The following is a 19,931-nucleotide window of genomic DNA, read 5'->3' as shown; positions in this document are numbered from 1 at the left end:
CAAACAGATGAACATCATACCTAAGGGTTTAAGGATGAAAAACCCATTACAGTCTACATATTCCATGCACTACAGCCAGAGATTATGCCCCACACTTGCAAAAACACTAAGGAATCACCTTATCAGCATTCTATACAACAAATGGGGGGGGGGGGGGGGGGGAGGGAGGGGAGCTCTCAACATTAGAAACCATCATAAAAAACCAAGCCTCCACACACACTTCATCTTTTCCAGATTTTACTACAATTCAACAAACCGCCTACAAGGACCACTTGATCGCCCTTCAGAAGAAAAAGGACAATAAACTATCCAAACTGCTACATGCCTCAGGATCTCTCATTCTAGATACTTGCAACTCACCCAACATCATTATCAACCACTCTTAGGACAGATTCCTCTGCTGGGCTCTCGAGCACTCTCCTTCTGCCCCATTACCCCTACGAATATGATTCAGTTCTGCAGGGATCTGGAATCCTATTTGTGTTGCCTCCGCCTGAAGGAATACTTCCAGCCCACCAACGTACACCACACTGACCTTGCCGCTCCCCCCCGCCGATCCCATAAGAGGAAAGCTTCTATATGGACTCCCACTAACGGTCCTAATGAGAGAGTCTTGATTTCTACATCAACTGCTTCTGCAAACATGCTCGAGCTGACCTGGTCAGCAAACAACATATAACCTCAGTCATGCAGAACGCAATGCTATACACAGCTTCAAAAACAAAGAGGCTGACAAAGGAGGCGCTGTAGTCATCATGAACAGACCAGATTATGAACAGGAGGCAACCAGACAACTCACCAATACCAGATTCTACAAGCCCCTCTCCTGTGATACCACTAAGCAATACCAAAAAAAAACCTGAAACAACTGCTCATGAAGCTCCCTGACGCTGCTCAGGAACAAGTTTACACCAACACCCTCCCTAATCCCTGATCAGAAGCTTTCTATCTGCTACCCAAGATACACAAACCTGGAAATCCCGGATGACCCATCATCTTAAGCATTGGCACACTTTAAACAGGATTATCTGGCTATGTTGACTCCCTCCTCAGACCCTATGCTACCAGCACTCCTAGCTACCTCCGCGACACCACCGACTTCCTGAGGAAACTTCAAAACATCAGTAATCTACCTGAAAATACCATCCTAGTCATTATGGACGTAGAAGCCCTTTACACCAACATTCCACTTGAAGACGGATTACAGACCATCAGGAACACCATCCCCAATAACAGCACTGCACACCTAGTTACAGAACTCTGCAACTTTGTCAACTACTTCCGTTTGAGACAATTTGTATCTTCAAGTCAGCGGCACAGCCATGGGCACCCGCATGGCACTACAATATGCCAACATCTTTGTGACTGACCTTGAACGTTTCCTCAGCTCCCGTCCCCTAACACTGGTACTTTACTTACGCTACATCAAGGACATCATCATCTGGACCCATGGAAAAAGAGACTATTGAAGAATTTCACAAGAATTTCAACAACTTCCACCCCACCAACCACCTCAGCCTAGACCAGTCCACACAGGAAATACACTTCCTGGACACTACAGTACAATTAAATAGTGGACACATGTCCACCACCCTATACCGGAAACCCACTGACCGTTACACTTACCTTCATGTCTCCAGCTTCCATCCCAGACACATTTCTCAATCTATTGTCTACAGCCAAGCCCTAAAACACAACCCGATTTGCTCCAATCCCACAAACAGAGACAAACACCTGCAGCAGTGGTCCCCAACACGGTGCCCATGGGCGCCATGGAGCCCGCGGGGGCATTTGTGTGCGCCCGCCAAGTGCTCAGGGCTGGCCTGGCCCAGGGCACGTGGCGCATGTATGGTGCCGGAGCTGGCCTCGCGCGCACGGTGAGCGCCGGCCCCGGGAGCGCCGCTTGGAGGGGGCGCCAGCCCCGGGGGAGCTCCAGCCCCAGGTGCGCGGCCCTTGGGGGGGGCGCCCCCACCCCGGGCACGCAAGTGTCCCCGCCCTCTGGCACCTGGCGGGCGAACGGCTATGCCCCCTGGCGCCTGGCAACCTCCAATGGTTGGGGACCACTGACCTACAGGATCTATATAGACAAACTGGACAGTCCGTATGGGAAAGAATTAATAGACACAAATCAGATATCCATAAAGGAAACATAAAAACCTGTTGGGGAACACTTCAATCTGCGTAGGCATTCATTAACAGATCTTCAAGTGGCTGTTTTGTTACAGACCAATTCCACAAGCCAAATACACAGGGAAGGACTGGAACTACAATTCATTCACATGCTTGATACTCATGCTAATGGTTTAAATAAAGGTACCAGATGGCTGGGACATCATCAACCTACCAAACAATGAAGGTGCCAATGGTTCTTTGTCTGTATAGTATCTGATGTTAATACTCCCTCTCTCTAACTGCCTAGTAATAGTTCTTATCTGCCATTTTTGACTATCCGGTCTTTAGGTGCTTATAGACTATTTTTTTTCCTGTTACATTCCAGCTCTGCTTTTCCCTTGATATTTTTATACCCACTGCCTCTTCTCTCTTCCTCCCCTATTTATTTTAGTTCTGGACATCCACCACTCTGGTCATCTGAAAAAGTGGGCTGTGCCCACGAAAGCTCATGATATCATCTACAACTTAAAGAACAACATATAGTCTGGTAGCACTTTAAAGACTAACTCAGCTACCCGCTGAAGCTTTTAATTTCTATGTATATATGTGGCCCAAACAGAGACTGAGACGCATAATACAACATCTCATGCATCTTTCCCTAATACCGTAAGTCTTAAAATATTTTAGAGTGCTCTTTGGAGGATTTGCTTATGGAAAAGCATTCCCCTAGCAATGTTTTAAAAACAAGTCCATTTTCTTTTTAGTGAAGTTATTTTAATGTATGTCATCAAAACGGAGACCCATCTAGCTGTGTCCTCCTTCCAGTTCTCATTTTCAAACACCTGGGGCCCCACTCACCTTGACAGAGAAGATATTTGCAGTATGCCCCGTGTGCATAGAAAGAAGCTTCTTGTGATGCAGGGGATCCCAGACAATGGTGTGCTGGTCATCAGAACCAGAAGCCAGCAAGCTGAAAAAACCAAAGACAGGAGAGGGTTATAAACATTGCTCTACACCCAACTGTGATTAGCTTCTCAGCCAGCCAGCCTGTGAGCCCACATTCTGTCCTTCACAACAGGTCCTCAAATGTGCCCCATACCAGAATCTGTGCAGTGATTCATAAGCATTAAATGGCAGAAAAGGTGTATTTCAGTTGAAGAGGCACAGAACAGGTTGGAACTGCTGTCTGATCACAAATGCCAAATTCCTTCCTCAAGTACATGAAGCTTCCACTGAATTATGGATTTGGGTGAAAACCAGAGGCCACAACCACAGTAAAGACTCTCCCTAACATGAGTTTCCCAGGTGGATATGGCTTACTTCACTTGCACTAGGTATTAAACACAAATGCTTTATCTTAAAATAGTGCAAAGGAGGTTATCAGATGGATAGAGGGACTCTTCAGATGGATATCAGATGGTCAGAGGGACAGAGTTCAAAAAGAGAGCTAGACAGATTCATGGAGGTTAGGTCTATCAATGACTATTAACCAGGACAGGTAGGAATGGTGACCCTAACCTCGGTCTGTAAATGGGCAACAGGAGAGGGATCACATGAGGATTACCTGTTGTGTTCCCTCCCTCTGGGGCATCTGGTATTGGCCACTGTTGGCTGACAGGATACTGGGCTAGATGGATCATTGATCTGACCCAGTATGGCCATGCTTATGTTCTCACGTTCTTCAGCCCTCTCCCCTGCACTCTGCTTCCCCACCAGAGAAGGACTTGGATTACAACACAGGAAAGAAAAAAAGGCCACCACTGCAGCCCCATACAAGGATGCAAATCCCCACCTGTGCCACAACAGGATGAAAAAAAACAAGACCCTAACCCTCCAAGAAGATCCTTCACTTCCTACCAGTCCTAGTTTCTGTTACAAGAGAAGCATTTTCATATACAGCCAGCAGAACAAGCCTCAGTTGCAAAACCGGGATTCTACTATAGTTCAAGACTTATAGCCTGAACCTTCCTCTTTCCAGTAAAATAAATGAAGTGACCTCTTCTGATATGATCCACAGCCCACTGATGGGAGAGCCTGGGGCTGTCAGTTCCTCCACCCCTGAATCGAGACATACTTACTCTCCTTTCTCATTCCATTCTAGACAGTTGACGCATCCAGAGTGACCCTGCGCAAAGAAGGGGAGAGAACGTTATCAACTGCAGACTTATCAAGCAGTACTATTAAAGACAAGGACACCGCAAGCTCCCCACATAATCTGATACAAGCAGCCTTCAGTGTCAGACACCCCTCAGACAAGCACCTCCAAGAAAGGCATGCTCTAGTTTGTTGGGGAAAATACCACCTTTACAACTTGATCCAATAGCAGCTCTGCCTTAGCAGCTAATACAGAGATACTGCTGCATGCAAGGAACAGTGTCTTTCAAAAGCTCTTGGCTACACTGAGAATCATGTGCACAGACACTGGGGGGCATTGAAGGAAAGTGCACTTTCATTGCCACCGGCTGAGAAGCACCTTGCACTGGGTAACTAGGCTGAAAGTATATTGCACATCTAACAAATGACTAGAAGATAAACTGTTGGAGTGCCCAGTGAACTTTCTGGGAGGTTGGAGGGCGGAGGGGGGGGGAGGAGGAAGAGAGGAAAATGGTGTTGAAGAGGGGCATGGAAGGGAAAAAACTGAATTTGTACCAACGTGAAGACAAACACACTTTCAATTTGTACTGGGAGTACCAGACTGCAGGGTGACAATTCATGCGTCAGTTTCTAAGAAACTTACTGCAGTCACAAGCATCATAGGAAGAAGTAGTCAGGCCCTCAGGCTTAGCTAGGAGAGGTTTGCCCATGTCAAGACATCTATGACTAGGATTGGTTCCAGGCAGCTAGTGTTATAAAATGCACAGACACTAACTTATTACACTGTTGCTGACTAGCACTGTGCCAGAAGTGCTGCATGCTGAGAAGACAAACCAGCACTCTTAAAAGTTTATAAGTCTACAGGGCTCAGATTAGTGGGTGTTATGCAGTTTAATGTGGCACAGGTAGGTAATTTTGCTCTTCTGCTGTCCCCTCACCTGCAACTCTGCTTCGAGGCCCAGACGTCGGATGAATGGGTCAGTGACATGATAGTGCCGCTCAAAGCCCAGGGCGCCTTTCTCCTGTGTGAAAGACAACCACTCCATTTACTACACAAAGCACAGACCATTCCCTTATACCAAGCAGGAGAGTCAACCATTTAAAACACACTCAGAAGCCCCCCCCCCCCTTCCAAAATGGGTCACAGCACCAGCTAGTTGCCTTTCCTTTGGCAAGGGCACAATTTTCTTATCAGCCTGAAGAGAGCACTTTGTACTCTCCAGTTCAGAAAGAGAGAGAGAAATCAGTTCAGTACCACTAGTGGTAAAACCACAATTGCCAGGCTCAAGTCCTGCAACTGAGATAAGGATCAGGGCAGCCCAAGGAAAGGGAAAACACACAAACACACACAAAGCAACCCTGTCTTTTCTGGTTTACTTTTACCACAATGATACAACCAAGAGTTTGATAAGGGGAGAGGGGTTAATCTTTTAGCAAAAACAGGCCAAAAACCAGAAGCTTCAAGTCACTGCTGAGGATAAATACAAGCACTTTATTAGAGCTATTCAGAAAGGGCTGCTATGACCTATACCTCTTTCCTGAGGAACTAAGTGTCATTTTAGAACAAAACACACACCCTCCTTGCATTTTCACTGTTCTCAGGTTCGTCTCATTCTGGGACCTTTAACAGGAGACAGTTGAGATATTGACCCTTTCCACAGAACCACAGTACCGGCAGCACAGACTGTTCTACAGAAAAGAGAACAGTTGCCACAATGCTGTGCCAGTACAGATGAAAGGGAGGAAGACACAGGATGGTTGTTTTCCTTGTCTTCCTTAATGAGATCATCAATGTGTTAGCAGTTGGCTTGGATGTAGGGAGGCTAACTGCAGAGGCAGAGCAATCGGAGTTACACCATCCACCACCCCAACTCTTTATTCATGAAATGCAGAAAGGTGCTACACTATTAAGCTTTTTATATAGATCTTGTCTCCTTAGTATCCGAAACCCCTTATGGAAGCATGTTAAGTTACAAGATCTTCAGGGAGTAGCCGAGTTAATCTGTTACAGAAAAAAACAACAGCAAACAAATGGTCTGGTAGCACTTTATAGACTAACAAAACATGTAGATGTTATCATAAGCTTTTGTGGGCACAGCCCACTTCTTCAGATGACCAGAGTTATGATTAGAGATAAGGAAACTCAAAATAAATAGGAGAAGGGAAAGGGGGTGAGAAGAAAGATGTTCTGTCACCTACCCCCCCCCCCCCCCCCCCCGCCTCTATGCATAAAATATCAGGAGAAAGGGTGCTAAACCTGAGTAGATAAAGATCAAAGTCAGTGGATAGATAAGGCAGGAAGGATACCATTCAGAAAGTAGACTAGACGTTCTCTACGTGAAAGAATCAATGGACACAAATCGGATATACATAAAGAAAATACTCAGAAGCCAGTGGCAGAACATTTCTGTTTACTGAACCATAATCTCACAGATCTGAAGGTGGCGGTCTTGTCACAGGCCAGTTCCTCAAGCCAAATCCACAGGGAAAGCTTGGAATTACAATGCATATGCAAATTCAATTCAATTAATTATGGACTTAATAAAGATATGGGGTGGTGGAACCTTTATCAGTGAAGGTGCTAACTACTTTCTGAATGGTATCCTTCCTGCCTTATCCATCCACTGACTTTGATCTTAATCTACTCAAGTTTAGCACCCTCTCTCCTGATATTTTATGCACAGAGATTGGGGGTGGGCGACAGAACATCTTTCTTCCCTGCCCCCTTCCCATCTATTTTTTCAAGTTTCCTTATCCTCTAATCATAACTTCGGTCATCTGAAGAAGTGGGCTGTGCCCACAAAAGCTCATAATACAATCTACATGTTTTGTTAGTCTATAAAGTGCTACCAGACCATTTGCTTGCTATTAAGCTACAAGATTCACATCAGTCATGTATAGTTCTTTCTCCCCACAAAGATAGTTTACTTTTAAATAATACAATATGGTTTAAATTTGAAAAAGAAAGATCAAAGAGTGCATCTTGCAGTCAGAACAGAAAATGGCAGGGTCTGATGGTTAATTCCTGTAGAAGTTCCTTGTACGCTCTTGGATTAGCCCTTGAGAAAGCTCCAACTAACACAAAATGGGATCAGCTCTTGCTGTGCACAGTTCTATTGTACTTGAACACAAACAGTTAGGGTTGCCAATCCTAATTACAAAATACAGGAGGTCCAAGGGCTGTTTAGGAATGACAGAGGGGTGGCTGGGCTGAATGAGGAGCACTGTGACGCTGTGCACCAGATCAAATTACCAACCCGTAGCACTGCCCTGGTTGAACTATGGTAACACAGGTGTCTGTTCCTTTTTCTGTTTGTCAGAAGCTAGAAATGGGTAACAGGATGGACACTTGATATTACCTGTTCTGTTAGGTTGCCAGATACTGTCACAAAAGATACCGTACATGGCAGGAAGAAAAAAAATTGGTTGAGCAAAAAATAAAAGGGGACCAAAGTTGTTGAGCAAAAACAAAACAAAAACCCCACAGCCACACACAAAAGAATCATGGCCCCTTTAAATCACTGGTATTTTCTGGGGGTTTTTACTGGGCAGAAGCCACAAGTGACAGACTGTCAGGGCCAACAACAGACACCTGGCAACCCTACTGTTCCGTTCATTCCTTCTATGGCACCTGGGATTGGGTGCTGTCAGAGGATAGGATACTGGGTTAGATGGACTTTTGATCAGACCCAGTATCAACACAGGACACTATTTTATTTTAAAAAGGGACATCCCTAATAATACAGGGCTATTGGCAACCCCACCTTAGCCCTGGAACTTTAGATAATCTTTTAAGTGTATCCAAACTATTGAGCACCTAATATTTTAGTCTGAAGAGAGTGTACACTTTAATAACCTGCAATACGGCACTAAAAACCACTGCGGGAACAGGGCCAGAATGCAGGAAATTAAAGCAGAGCATTGGACCTTCTGCCCAGTGTTTGGAAAGGAGGCACATTGTTATAATATTTGACTGTTCCATCCCATTCACTCTGAAGCATTTACAAATTTATGACACTACAACTGCAAGACACAATGGTAATGAGTGCCTGAGGAACACACACACATACACACTAGCACTAAACAGGTTAGGATGGAAAGGAAAAAAAATTAAGTATCCAAATGAACCTGCTCAGGAAGCTAAAGAATAGAATTATCACAAATGAAACTTGGTCAGGACTCAGAGGTTAACATCTCTAATCTGTATACTAACGGGGTTCTAACTGATCACAAGTCACCAGAATCTCTTGGGTTTTATCTAAAGATGGCGACCCCATCAGTACAGTATCCCCAGCACTACTTGGGAATTATTTTGATATTTACTCTGATTGAAAGTGCCCGACCCCTCACTTCAACCGTTCCCAAACGCCCACTCCACAGCACAACTTCCCAGCCAAGTATCAATCCTTCGCAGAGCTAATAAGACCACAGCAAGAGGGGGTATATGGTGGATATTAGTACTGTGAAAACAAGCTCCACAGAAACTGCTCTGGCATGAACATTAAGCTCTCCTTACCCATCCCCCCACCACAAATAAGAATCTTGGCTGACACATACCTTGATCTGCCTGTGGATGAGGTCTTGAGTAATGTTTACTTTTGCCATCTTCTCACAATGGGGCAGACAAAAGAAAGCTACAGGAGGAGCTGCAGTGCATCCAAGCATTCCAACAAAGCAGAGCTCCACAGTAAAGACATTTAATTACCTACCAACAGAGAAGAGAGAAACTTAACAGGTCATTTATACACACCACTAATTAAGTGTTGTCTCTAATGGCAATGCTGAACGCCCTTCACAAAAAAAACTGGTGAGCACTGCGCAAGCCTCCTTCAGGAAACTCAGGAGTGGAAGGCAGCATGACTGACAGTAAGAGCACATCTCCAGTTTAGGAACACTCTGGGAACAAGCCTACACAGAACAACTGTTTCTAGGGATATCCTGTCAGCAGCAGAGACCTTGCAAGTACCAAGACTGAACGATGAAAGACTTGGGGTCCCTCCCACCCCCATCCCAATCAGTGTACTAAAAGTACTTAAACTCTTGAGCTAGTCTATGCTAGAAGCTCTACAGTGTCACATCTGTGCCAAAGCTGCGCATCTGGTGAAGATGCTCCATGCTGAAGGGGGACACTTCCACAGCAGCATAATAAAGCCACCTGGGCAAGAGGCAGTAGCTATGCTAGCAGGAGAAGCTCACATTGGCACTTAGGTCAGTGTAATTTCCACCACTTTGTGGGGAGGGGGACGGGATTATTCACACCCTGGAGCGACAGATGTTAGACTAATAAGTGGTACTGTGTACAAGCCCTTTCTTATGTGTTTTCTAGCCCTTCTGCTTTTAGCCAAGAGGCTCCATTTTTAAAAGGAAAACAAGTTGCAACTGAATACAATTGATTATGAACTAGGGAGTCAAGTGGACTTGGGAAAGGCTCACTTCCGAATCTCAGCACAGCCCCTCCAATTCCCTCAGGGCCGCTCTGCACAAAGGCACTGGCTCAGTCTCGGGTCCCACACAGCGTCTCAGGACAACCCTCCCCCATGCTGCCACTCTGCATTCTGAAAGGGACAGAAGTGGCAGCCCGCCCCCCGGGTCTCTCACTTTAAGGGTGCAGAGTGGCAACAGGGGGAATGGAGGGGGCTTGTAAGGAGGCGGCTCTGTCCCTTTCAGAATGCAGAGTGGCAGCACAGGAGAGGGTTGTCCTGAGACCCTGCAGAGGATCAGAGACTGAGCCAGCGTCTTTATGCACCAGCTCCTCTGTCCCTTTAAGAGTGCAGAGTGGCAATGGAAGGGAAGTGATCGAGTAGTCAATTACCCAAAAGCTCCTGCTTATCGGGTAGTCGGCTACTCGTTTATATCCCTATTATGAACAACACTAAATTACTAGATGGACCTTTGGTCTGACCCAGTATGGCCGTTCTTATGTTCTAGAAGAGCCGAAGCATTCCTTTGGTATGATAAAAGATAATTAATGATCAGATACCACCACCATCCTTACAGTCCAAATTAGCAAGTGATGACATTTTGAATGCAAGGAGACATATTTTAACCCCCTGAAAACTTAACCACATTTAACATAACTTGCCTAAAGGGTTTGAAAGCTTAGTCTCAGCATACAAACAGTGAAGTATGTTTCTTGTCTCTCAATCCTGGTCCCAAAAAGAGGGCCAGTTGATGGAGTATAAAACAAAACATCAGCTCCCAGTGATGCTACCCTCATTCAGTTACCAAGGATGCTGTAACTCTCACTGTTTCAAATGTTTTTAAACTCAATTTTGAAAGGACAGGTTTAATACACAGTCTGTTACAGGATCCAGAAATAAAGATGACATTCTCTTTAGTATTTGATCTCATGAATATAGCTTGCTCTCAGGAAGCAATGCCAAATAAGGGTAACATTAAGGGTCTTGTTTAAAACCTGTAAGAGTCTAAGCCAGTGTTTTTTTAAACTGTGCTCAATAACTTCCCTTCTCCCCACCCCCGGCCTTTTTTTTTTTTTGCTCAACAAAAAATCCTTGGTGTTCCTCATAAAAAAATATTGTTTGGTGTTCCTTGGTCTAAAAAGTTTAAGAAACAACGGTCTAAGCAGAGACTGAAATTCAGGCTAACATTCCCTGCTATCAACTCCTAAACATGAACTTGTTAGTAGCGTGTAGTACTCATTGGATGAAAGAAACGCATCTTGGTGAGTGGGGTTGGGGAGAGAAGAAACAACAAGGTGACAGTCTGTCACCCCAGAAGTCTGGGAACAATTCCTAGGATAGGTCAAGAGACGCAATGAAGGTTAGTTACTGTCTTATTCTTACCTCTGCTCACATTTTCAGACAAAATTTAGTAAATAGTGCACATCAAAAATCCAGGGCTTGAGTAGCAGAAGCTATTGCAGATCAGGAGGAGAAGGGTGTTTGTACTGTATCTTGTAATGGACAATGCTTAATGGGCCTTTGCAGTATTTAGGATTTAGTATTTAGCAAGGTTTCCTCTGGACATCTAGGCTGATAGTGTCAGTTTGCCACCACATATGCATGATCAGTCCAGATTTTGTTGACACATGAAGATTTACCAGAAAAAGCTAGTATGTATGTCCATTAAGAGTTTTACATTTTAAGTATTCTTAACATTACCCATATTAATCCCATCTCCCAGACTTGATGTTAAAAGGCGGCACTGTGAATGCATGATACGAGTCACTAATATTTCAAATCTTCGTGTAAGATAGCTGAACTATCAGATTTTTTTTTTATAACTAACCTCAGGTTACCCAAGCCAGTTTATCAAACAATGTTGTTGTGTCAGTCTATGGAAACATATTCCACAAGGAATAGAAAATCTTCCTCTGCTATAGTCAGCATAGCAGCAAACTCAGTGGCAACAAATGAGGTTGTTACACTATTCCAGATACTTTTTGCGAAGAAGGGGGATGGGCAGCTGCTCTTACTTCCCCTTCTATGCCCAACACTGAGCAAGGGAGATCAGCCTGAGTCAGCAACTCTGAAGCAGACACAGAACTGTAGGGCCCACAACCATTACTTGTGCACCAGGCCAGTCCTGGGCAAATAACACCAATGTGCAAAATAAGCTGCTTTATCAGAGAAACCAGAAAAGGCTGTTTCCAGTCAGTCACTTTTCTGCGAGGCTCAGAGTGAAGATAAGAGTGTCTACTAGCCTCTCGGAGAAGGGAAAAGAGTTCCTCACCTTGTACAGTAACGTTTGTTCTTCGAGATGTGTCCCTGTGGGTGCTCCACTCTGGGTGCCGGTGCGTCCTCGCGACGGCGACCGGAGACTTTTTCTAGCTGTTTCTGCCGCGGCGCGCAGGCGCCGTGGCGCCCTCTAGTGTCGTTGGGACTGAAGGGCACCTGCGCGCGCGCGGCTCCTCCATTCCTTCTCTACCCGCCAGAGTATCAGGCTCCAAGCAGGGGAAGGAGGGAGGGTAGTGGAGCACCCACGGGGACACATCTCGAAGAACAAACGTTACTGCACAAGGTGAGTAACTCTTTCTTCTCCTTCGAGTGGTCCCCGTGGGTGCTCCACTCTGGGTGACTACACAGCAGTTGTCGGCTCGCGGAGGTGGGTTTGGAGCCGTGTGGTAGTAACTGTGGATAGCACCGCTTGTCCAACTGCCATAGAAGATGCTATCGAAGTGGAGAGAGCATAGTGTTGCGCAAACGAGTGGTCAGATGACCAGGTAGCAGCATTGCAAATGTCCTGCAATGGAACATTACGAAGAAAGGCGGTCGTGGAAGCTACCGCTCTAGTGGAATGAGCTGTGATAAGTCCAGGTAAGTCTTTGTTATGTAAGGTATAAGAGGTTTTAATGCAGGATGTAATCCATTTAGAGATTCTCTGAGATGAGACTGCTTGTCCCTTAGATCTTTCAGCATATGAGATGAAAAGTCTAGGCGAGGCTCGCCAGGGTCTCGTGCGATCTATGTAAAATGCCAATGCTCGTCGGACGTCCAGAGTGTGCCACACGGTGTGGATCGGTTCCGTGCGCGGTTTCGGAAAGAAGGCAGGTAAGTGTATGGGTTCATTCACATGGAAGGGAGAGGGTATTTTAGGTAGGAACTTAGGGTGCGGTCGGAGTACCACCCTGTCCTGTAAAAATACGGTGTATGGAGGGTCAGCCATTAAGGCTGCAAGTTCACTCACCCTCCTACTGGAGGTAATGGCGACGAGAAAAGCCACTTTCATGGACAGATGAGACAAAGAGCAAGTCGCTATTGGTTCAAAAGGGGGTTTTGTGAGGCTCTTAAGGACATGGTTCAGGTCCCAAATGGGGACTGGTGGCCGAACCGGAGGGAAGGTGTTCTGCAAGCCTTTGAAGAAGCGCTTGGTCAGCGGGTCAGTGAGAAAGGAAGAGCCTCGTAGAGAACGGTGAAAAGCAGCTATGGCCTCAGCATGGACCTTGATAGTACTGAGTGCTAGGCCGGAGTGTTTTAGAGAGAGTAAGTAGTCCAATAAGGTATGTATAGGAGCAAGATGTGGTGGGCTTGCATGGGTTTGAGCGTACCATTGGGAGAAACGCGTCCACTTGTAGCGGTAGGTTTTCCTGGTGGAGCGTCTCCGACTATTAATTAGTATGTGTCTCACTTGTTCCGAACAGGCCGTTTCAGCATCTTGGAGCCATGAAGGAGCCAGGCGTGGAGCTTCAGCTTGGGGATGTCCAGGTGAAGGGTCCGACCGTGGTTTTGTGAGAGGAGGTTGCGATGTGGAGGGAAGGGATACGGTTCTGTTACCATCATCTTGAGGAGGTAAGGGTACCATGTTCGTCTGGGCCAAGCAGGTGCCACCAGAATCACCCGTGCCTGGCTCAATCTGATCTTGTCCAGGACTCTGTGAAGGAGTGGGAGAGGGGGAAAGGCGTAGAGGAGGGAGGCGTCCCATGCGATGGAAAGGGCGTCCCCGAGGGAACTTCTGCCCAGAGCTCCCCTGGAGCAGTAGAGGTGGCACTTTAGATTGTTCTTTGTGGCAAAGAGGTCCACTTCTGGTTGGCCCCAGTGAAGGAAGATCGGAGTTAGGGCATGTCTGTCGATCTCCCACTCGTGCTGGTCCATGAACATGCAACTTAGGGTGTCTGCCGTGACACTGAGTATTCCGGGAAGATATACAGCGGAAGGGGTGACCCCATGTGAGAGGCACCAGGTCCAGAATTTGGTGGCTTCCGAGCATAGAGAAGGGGAACGGGCGCCACCCTGATGGTTGATGTAGTACATGCATGTGGTATTGTCCGTCATAATGGTGATGGTCTTGTGGGCTATATAATGAATGAAATATTGGCATGCATATCTGACTGCCCGTAACTCGAGGAGGTTGATGTGGAGTGTGTGTTCCACAAATGACCATTTGCCTTGGGCTGTGATGCTTCCCAAATGGGCTCCCCATCCCATGAGTGAGGCGTCTGTTATAAGCGTGAGATTGGAAGTTGGACGTTGAAAGGGGACGCCGTGTAGCATGTTTTGAGGAATTGTCCACCAGAGCATGGAATTGATAATGTGTGGTGGGATAGCAACGTACTTGGTGATTTGGTCCCTGAAGGGTCTGTGTACCGTAGCGAGCCAGGACTGAAGAGGTCTCATGTGAAGTCTGGCCAAACTGACGACGTAAGTCGTGGAGGCCATGTGTCCGAGGATTTTGAGGCAGTGGCGGACCGTGACAGTAGGTACCGCTTGTATCGCTCAGATAAGGTCGCAGATTATCGCAAACCTGTGTTCGGGAAGAGTGGCCCTTGCTGCGATTGTATCGAGGAAGGCACCTATGAACTCCAGTTTCTGTGTTGGGCGTAGAGTGGATTTTGCATAATTTACATGAAACCCGAGACTGAGTAAAAGGGCTACTGTGGTATCTGTCATGGCCTTCGTTTCGTCGAAAGACGCAGCTTTTATGAGGCAATCGTCCAGGTATGGGAATATTATGATGCCTTGGCGTCGCAGAAAGGCCATTATTACCGATAGGGTTTTGGAAAATACCCTGGGGGCTGCGGAGAGACCAAACGGGAGCACTCTGTATTGGTAGTGTTGGGTACCCACTGTAAATCGGAGGAAGCGTCTGTGAGCAGGATGAATTGTAATATGGAAATATGTGTCCTGAAGGTCGAGAGCCGAAAGCCAATCGTGTTGGTCAAGTGCAGGAATGATAGTTGAGAGGGTAACCATCTTGAAATGGTGGTATGCAATGTATTTGTTGAGGCGCCTGAGATCTAAGATGGGGCGCCAACCTCCTGTCTTCTTCTGGGTTAGGAAGTACATTGAGTAGAATCCCCGGCCTCGGAATTGTGTTGGTACGTGTTCTACTGCGCCCAGTTGAATGAGGTGTGAAACCTCCTGCAGGAGTACAGCTTTGTGAGAGGGGTCCCTGAAAAGGGATGGGGTAGGAGGGCGGTTGGGCGGGGTAGAGGTAAAGGGGATGACGTAGCCAGATTGGACTAAGTTCAAAACCCACTTGTCCGAGGTAACGAGGGACCATTGGTGGAAAAACGCTCGGAGGGGGTGGTGGAACTGAAGGGCAGCAGTTGGGCGGGTCGGCGGAGTGGCTTCCTGGCTCTCGACCAGGCCTTCAAACCTGCTGCTTGCCGGCTGAGGGATGAGGTGTGGCATGTTGTTGTTGACGTTGACGTCTATGACGCTGGATCTTTGTTTGCGGAAATCATATTTGGGTTGTTGGCGGAACGGTTCTCTCGGCCGTTGGTAAGGCTGGTATCTAGTTCTTCTAAATGGAGGAGTATACATTCCTAGGGTCCTAAAGGTTGTACGGGAGTCCTTCATAGAATGCAACACCTCATCGGTCTTGATTGCAAATAGGTTGGTGTGATCGAAGGGTAAATCCTCGACCTTTTGTTGGAGGTCCCTAGGGACGCCGGAGGCTTGTAGCCATGACATTCGGCGGAGCACTATCGCCGAGGCCGTGATTCGAGCCGCAGTGTCTGCCACGTCCATAGCGGACTGCAAAGCTGTGCGGGAAATGGTGAGACCTTCCTGCATAATACTAAGCAGGGTTGGCCGTTTATGCTCCAGGAGATGTAGGAGGAGGTCCTGGAGCTTTGAGTAATTGGCATTATCATAGTCTGCGAGCATAGCAGTGTAATTGGCCGCCCTAAGGAGCAATGTGGACGAAGAATAAACCTTTCGGCCCATAATGTCCACCTTTTTGTGGTCCCTGTCTTGTGGGGTTGTTCTTAGGTTAGGTTGTTTACCCTTGTGACGTACAGAATCCACTACTAAGGAGTTAGGGGGTGGGTGGGTGAAAAGAAAGTCCATATCCTTTGGAGCGATGAAGTATTTGCGGTCTGCTCTCTTATTTGTTGGAGTGATGGACGCTAGGGTCTGCCAAATATTGTTAGCTGGGTCCATAATGGCCTCATCCATAGGGATGGCAATTCTGGAAGCAGTTGGAGGTTGAAGCGTGCGAAGGAGTCGATATTGTTTGACCTGCACCTCTTGAAGATCTTTTTCCTGCGCTACGGCAACTCTTTTAAACAACTCTTGGAACTTTTTTGTATCTTCTCCCGACAGTGGGGCATCTGTGGTGACCACTTCGTCTGGGGAGGAGGAGGAGGAATTGTGTAGCAGAGATCTGGTCTCGCCCACAGAGAGGGAGTCATGGCCGCCTGAAGGAGCTGGATAATTTGGCTCTGTGGGCGATGTGGTGGCAGGAGGAGAGGCTGGAAGTGGCCTGGAAGTGGTAGAAGAGGGTCAATGGTGAGACCTCTTTGGATGTGAGTTCCACGGTTGCCATTGGGTGGCATATGGCAGGGGTGGATAGGCATACTGGTGTGGATACCATGGATGCGGAGGGGGAGGGTATGCATATTGAACCGCAGGCATTTGCCAGGATGGAGGTCTGTGAACCGGGCTAGAATGTTGCGACGAAAACCTGCTTCTGGGTTCGGTGCCGATGTCACTAGCTAGCAAGAAGCGGCCGAGGAATGGTGCGATCTCGCTGAGTGGATAGAGGAACCCGGGGACGGCGGTGCCAAAGAGGTGTGGCTCCGCACCGGGGATCGGTACCGGCTTCGGCTTTTGGGACGATGCCGAGCGGTGCGGTCTCGGTGGAGATGAAGGTGCCGACATGCATCTCGGCACTGAAGTGTTAGGAGGTGGATTATCGGTGCGGGCCCTTTTCGGTGCCAAGCCCGGTGCCGTTTGGTGGTGCTTCGATGCCGAGCGCTCTGTAGGCGGCCGTCGGTGCCAAGGACAGCTTAGGTGCCGTAGCGGTCGGTGCCGCTGATTTTTGTTTTGGCTCAGAATGAGCTCTCTTGTGCGGTGCCTGCGTCTTAGACCGCGGTGCACCAGAGGTTCCCGGCATGTTCTCAGTGCTCACCCGCAATGCTGAGGGTGTCAAGGATATAGCTGGAGCCGGAGGGAGTACGGTTTTTGACACCGCAGAGGAAGAGTGCGTAGGGGTTTGGTCCTTTTCCATACCCTTAGTCGGCTGAGGCGGAGGCGAGTCCTCTGAGGAGGGATGGAGCGACTTCTCATACAAGAGAGTCGTCAGTCTATTGGCTCTGTCACGGCGTGCCCTCGCTGTCAATTTAGAGCAATGCTGACACTTTTGGCTCTGGTGTGCCTCCCCAAGACACTTAATACAGGCGGAATGTCCGTCGGACGCCGGCATGGCATCCCGACATGTCTCGCAGCATTTGAAGCCCGGCGAGATGGGCATGAAGGGTAGGGGAACAAGCGGCAAGCCGCAACGAGAGAATTTTTTTTTTTTTTTTTTAAAGAACTAGTTGGGGGGGGGGGGGTTCGAAAACTTGGTTGATGAGGTAACTAGGGGGTAAAACGAAGAATTTAACTGTTTTTTTCCCCACAGAAATAGGGTAAAGAGAGGGCTCCGTCTGCTGCCGAGGACGGTAGAGAAGGAACTGAGGAGCCGCGCGCGCAGGCGCCCTTCAGTCCCAATGACACTAGAGGGCGCCATGGCAGAAACAGCTAGAAAAAGTCTCCGGTCGCCAGCGCGAGGACGCACCAGCACCCAGAGTGGAGCACCCACGGGGACCACTCGAAGGAGAACTTCAAGTTTTGTAAGCTTACTACTGAGCAGTCGGCCTTTACCTGCTCTCCCAGGCACTTTTCCCAAGCAATCGGCCTCTACCAACACTTCTCCCAGAGCAAATACCCATGGTTCGCCCATCTAGAATGTTGCATTTCCAGGCTATAGAATCCCCTATTCTCAGTGTATGGTCAGTATTCTACATACCTTTGCAGTCCCTTAAGAATGCACCCTCCCATGACAGACAACACTAATTACCTTTCCCCCACCTCTCTGATGAGAGCCCACAGTTCTACAACTCTGCTCAGGACATCACACCTTATTTGCCACAGCAGTAACATGACAGATCCATCTGGATTTAGCATCTACAAGATGCTGCCCTTCAGGAACCTGCGACCGGTTGATAAAAATGCTTCAGAAGCAGCACTCCTCAACAGATATTCACCCCAAGATACATAGCACACAGATAAAAGGGTTATTATCCCAAGAGATCTGCACAACTGTGTCTTGCCTAAACCTTATCACTTCCAAAAACATAGGCAATCCTTGGTGCCTCAGAAATGCCACAAGGCATCTGTTTCAGACGGACCAGCCTATTGCGTTCTCTGCCTCTCAGTCTCTCTTCTTGCAAGTCTTTCATAGAATCACAGAGGTGTTTGACTGGAAGGGATCTCAAGAGGTCTTCTAGTTCAATTCCCTACAGTCAAGGCAGGACTAAGTATTATGGGCCATCCCTGAGAGGTGTTTATCTAACCTGCTCTTAATCTCAAATGATGGCCTGTGCTTAACCATTGACAGGAAGTTTTCCCCAATGTCCAATTGAACTGCCTGTGTTACAGTTTAAGTCCATTGCTTCTCATCTATTCTCAAAGGTTTGCAAGAACAATTTGTGTCTCTGCTCCTTGTAACAACCTTTTTTGAAAGCTGTCCCCACCGCCAGTCTTCTCTTCTCCAGACAAAAACAAACCAATTTTTTCCCAATCTTTCCTTAAGGTCATTTTTTTAGACATTTAATATTTTTGCTCTCCTAGGGACTGTCTCCAATTTGTCCACATCTTTCCTGAAATGTAGTGTCCAAAACTGGACCCAGTACTCCTGCTGGCACCTTATCAACACACACTACAAAGAAGAATTACCTCTCGTATCTTGCTTACGACACCCCTGCTAATCCAGCCCAGAACCATGTTCACTTGTTTTGCAATATTGTTACACTGTTAAATATTGTTACACTGTTTTGCAATATTGTTAAATCAGTTAATTTAGCTTGCAATCTGCTATATTCCCCCAAATCCCTTCCTGCAGTATTCCTTCCTAGACAGTCATTTCCTAGTGCACGTGCATGTATAACTGATTGTTCCTTCCTAAGGGGAATACTTTGCATTTGTCTTTATTGAATTTCATCCTGTTTACTTGAGATCATTTTTAATTGTAAAAACTTATCCTCAAGAGCACTTGCAACCCTCCCCATCTTAGTATCATCCACAAACTATCAGTTTGCTCTCTGCGCCATTATCTAAGTTAAGATATTGAACCCTGTTTCCCCCTAAGCAGCTAATGGCCACTCTCCACAGTTCCCTCCTCCTTCCCAGACATGGATTTTTAACCATTTCATGTCCGTCTGATCTGGCTGGAAACAGGCATCAATTAGAGAACTGTCAGCTTGGTATTTTGGGTAAGATCCAAACTAATATTGACCTGGTAACATGGCTGACCAAAGGGTCAGCCAAACATTTTATACAAGGGAGCAGAGTTCTAACTAACTCCTCACTGTATTGGATCTATGTGTTGACTAGGAGCCAGACAACTGAAATGGAAAAAAAAGGGGGGCTGTGTTAGCTCCTTGATGACCAGTGTGCATGTGGGAGGTGAGAGTGGGGAGAAATCAGGAGCACAGTTTGGAATTAATTGATGAGTTTAACTTCAGTTAACTCCCCAAACTGGTGGCTGACATCTGCTCTCCCTTTGTAGCCTGCGCTGACCTTGGCATTTTTACGGAGCGCTGCCCGAGACACACCAGGTCAATCTTACACAGGAGGTCCTAGGGTTGCCAGATAGTTTCAATAAAAATACGGGACACACTTGACATGACATCACAATGTACATGACATCTTATTTAGAAAATAACGGACATTTCTATTTTCTCAATTTGTTTCCCTTCCAGGAAGCTCAAATACTGGACTGTCCGGTTCAAAACCAGACACCTGGCAACCCAGGAGGTCACATTAGATCAGCAGTTTTCA

At 47.0% G+C, this 19,931-nt stretch overlaps 1 protein-coding gene across 3 annotated transcripts in view; it reads right to left on the bottom strand.

Moving 5' to 3' along the window:
- Window positions 1-19,931, bottom strand: part of WDTC1 (WD and tetratricopeptide repeats 1) — a 62,231-nt gene that overhangs the window by 28,461 nt on the left and 13,839 nt on the right. For all 3 annotated transcript variants that reach the window (XM_075908836.2, XM_075908834.2, XM_075908835.2), the window contains 4 exons: window positions 8,764-8,911; window positions 5,145-5,228; window positions 4,191-4,237; window positions 2,971-3,082 (listed from right to left, as the gene is read on the bottom strand). In XM_075908836.2, coding sequence (XP_075764951.1) covers window positions 2,971-3,082; window positions 4,191-4,237; window positions 5,145-5,228; window positions 8,764-8,871 — 351 coding nt within the window. In that variant the 5' untranslated portion in view covers window positions 8,872-8,911. The remainder of the gene's footprint in view (window positions 1-2,970; window positions 3,083-4,190; window positions 4,238-5,144; window positions 5,229-8,763; window positions 8,912-19,931) is intronic.

The sequence above is a fragment of the Pelodiscus sinensis genome, chromosome 26 (genome assembly GCF_052426305.1).
Source record: "Pelodiscus sinensis isolate ZL-2025 chromosome 26, ASM5242630v1, whole genome shotgun sequence".
NCBI lineage: Eukaryota > Metazoa > Chordata > Testudines > Trionychidae > Pelodiscus > Pelodiscus sinensis.
The sequence above is the reverse complement of the archived record's forward strand: the minus strand, read 5'-3'. Positions and strand labels throughout refer to the sequence as shown.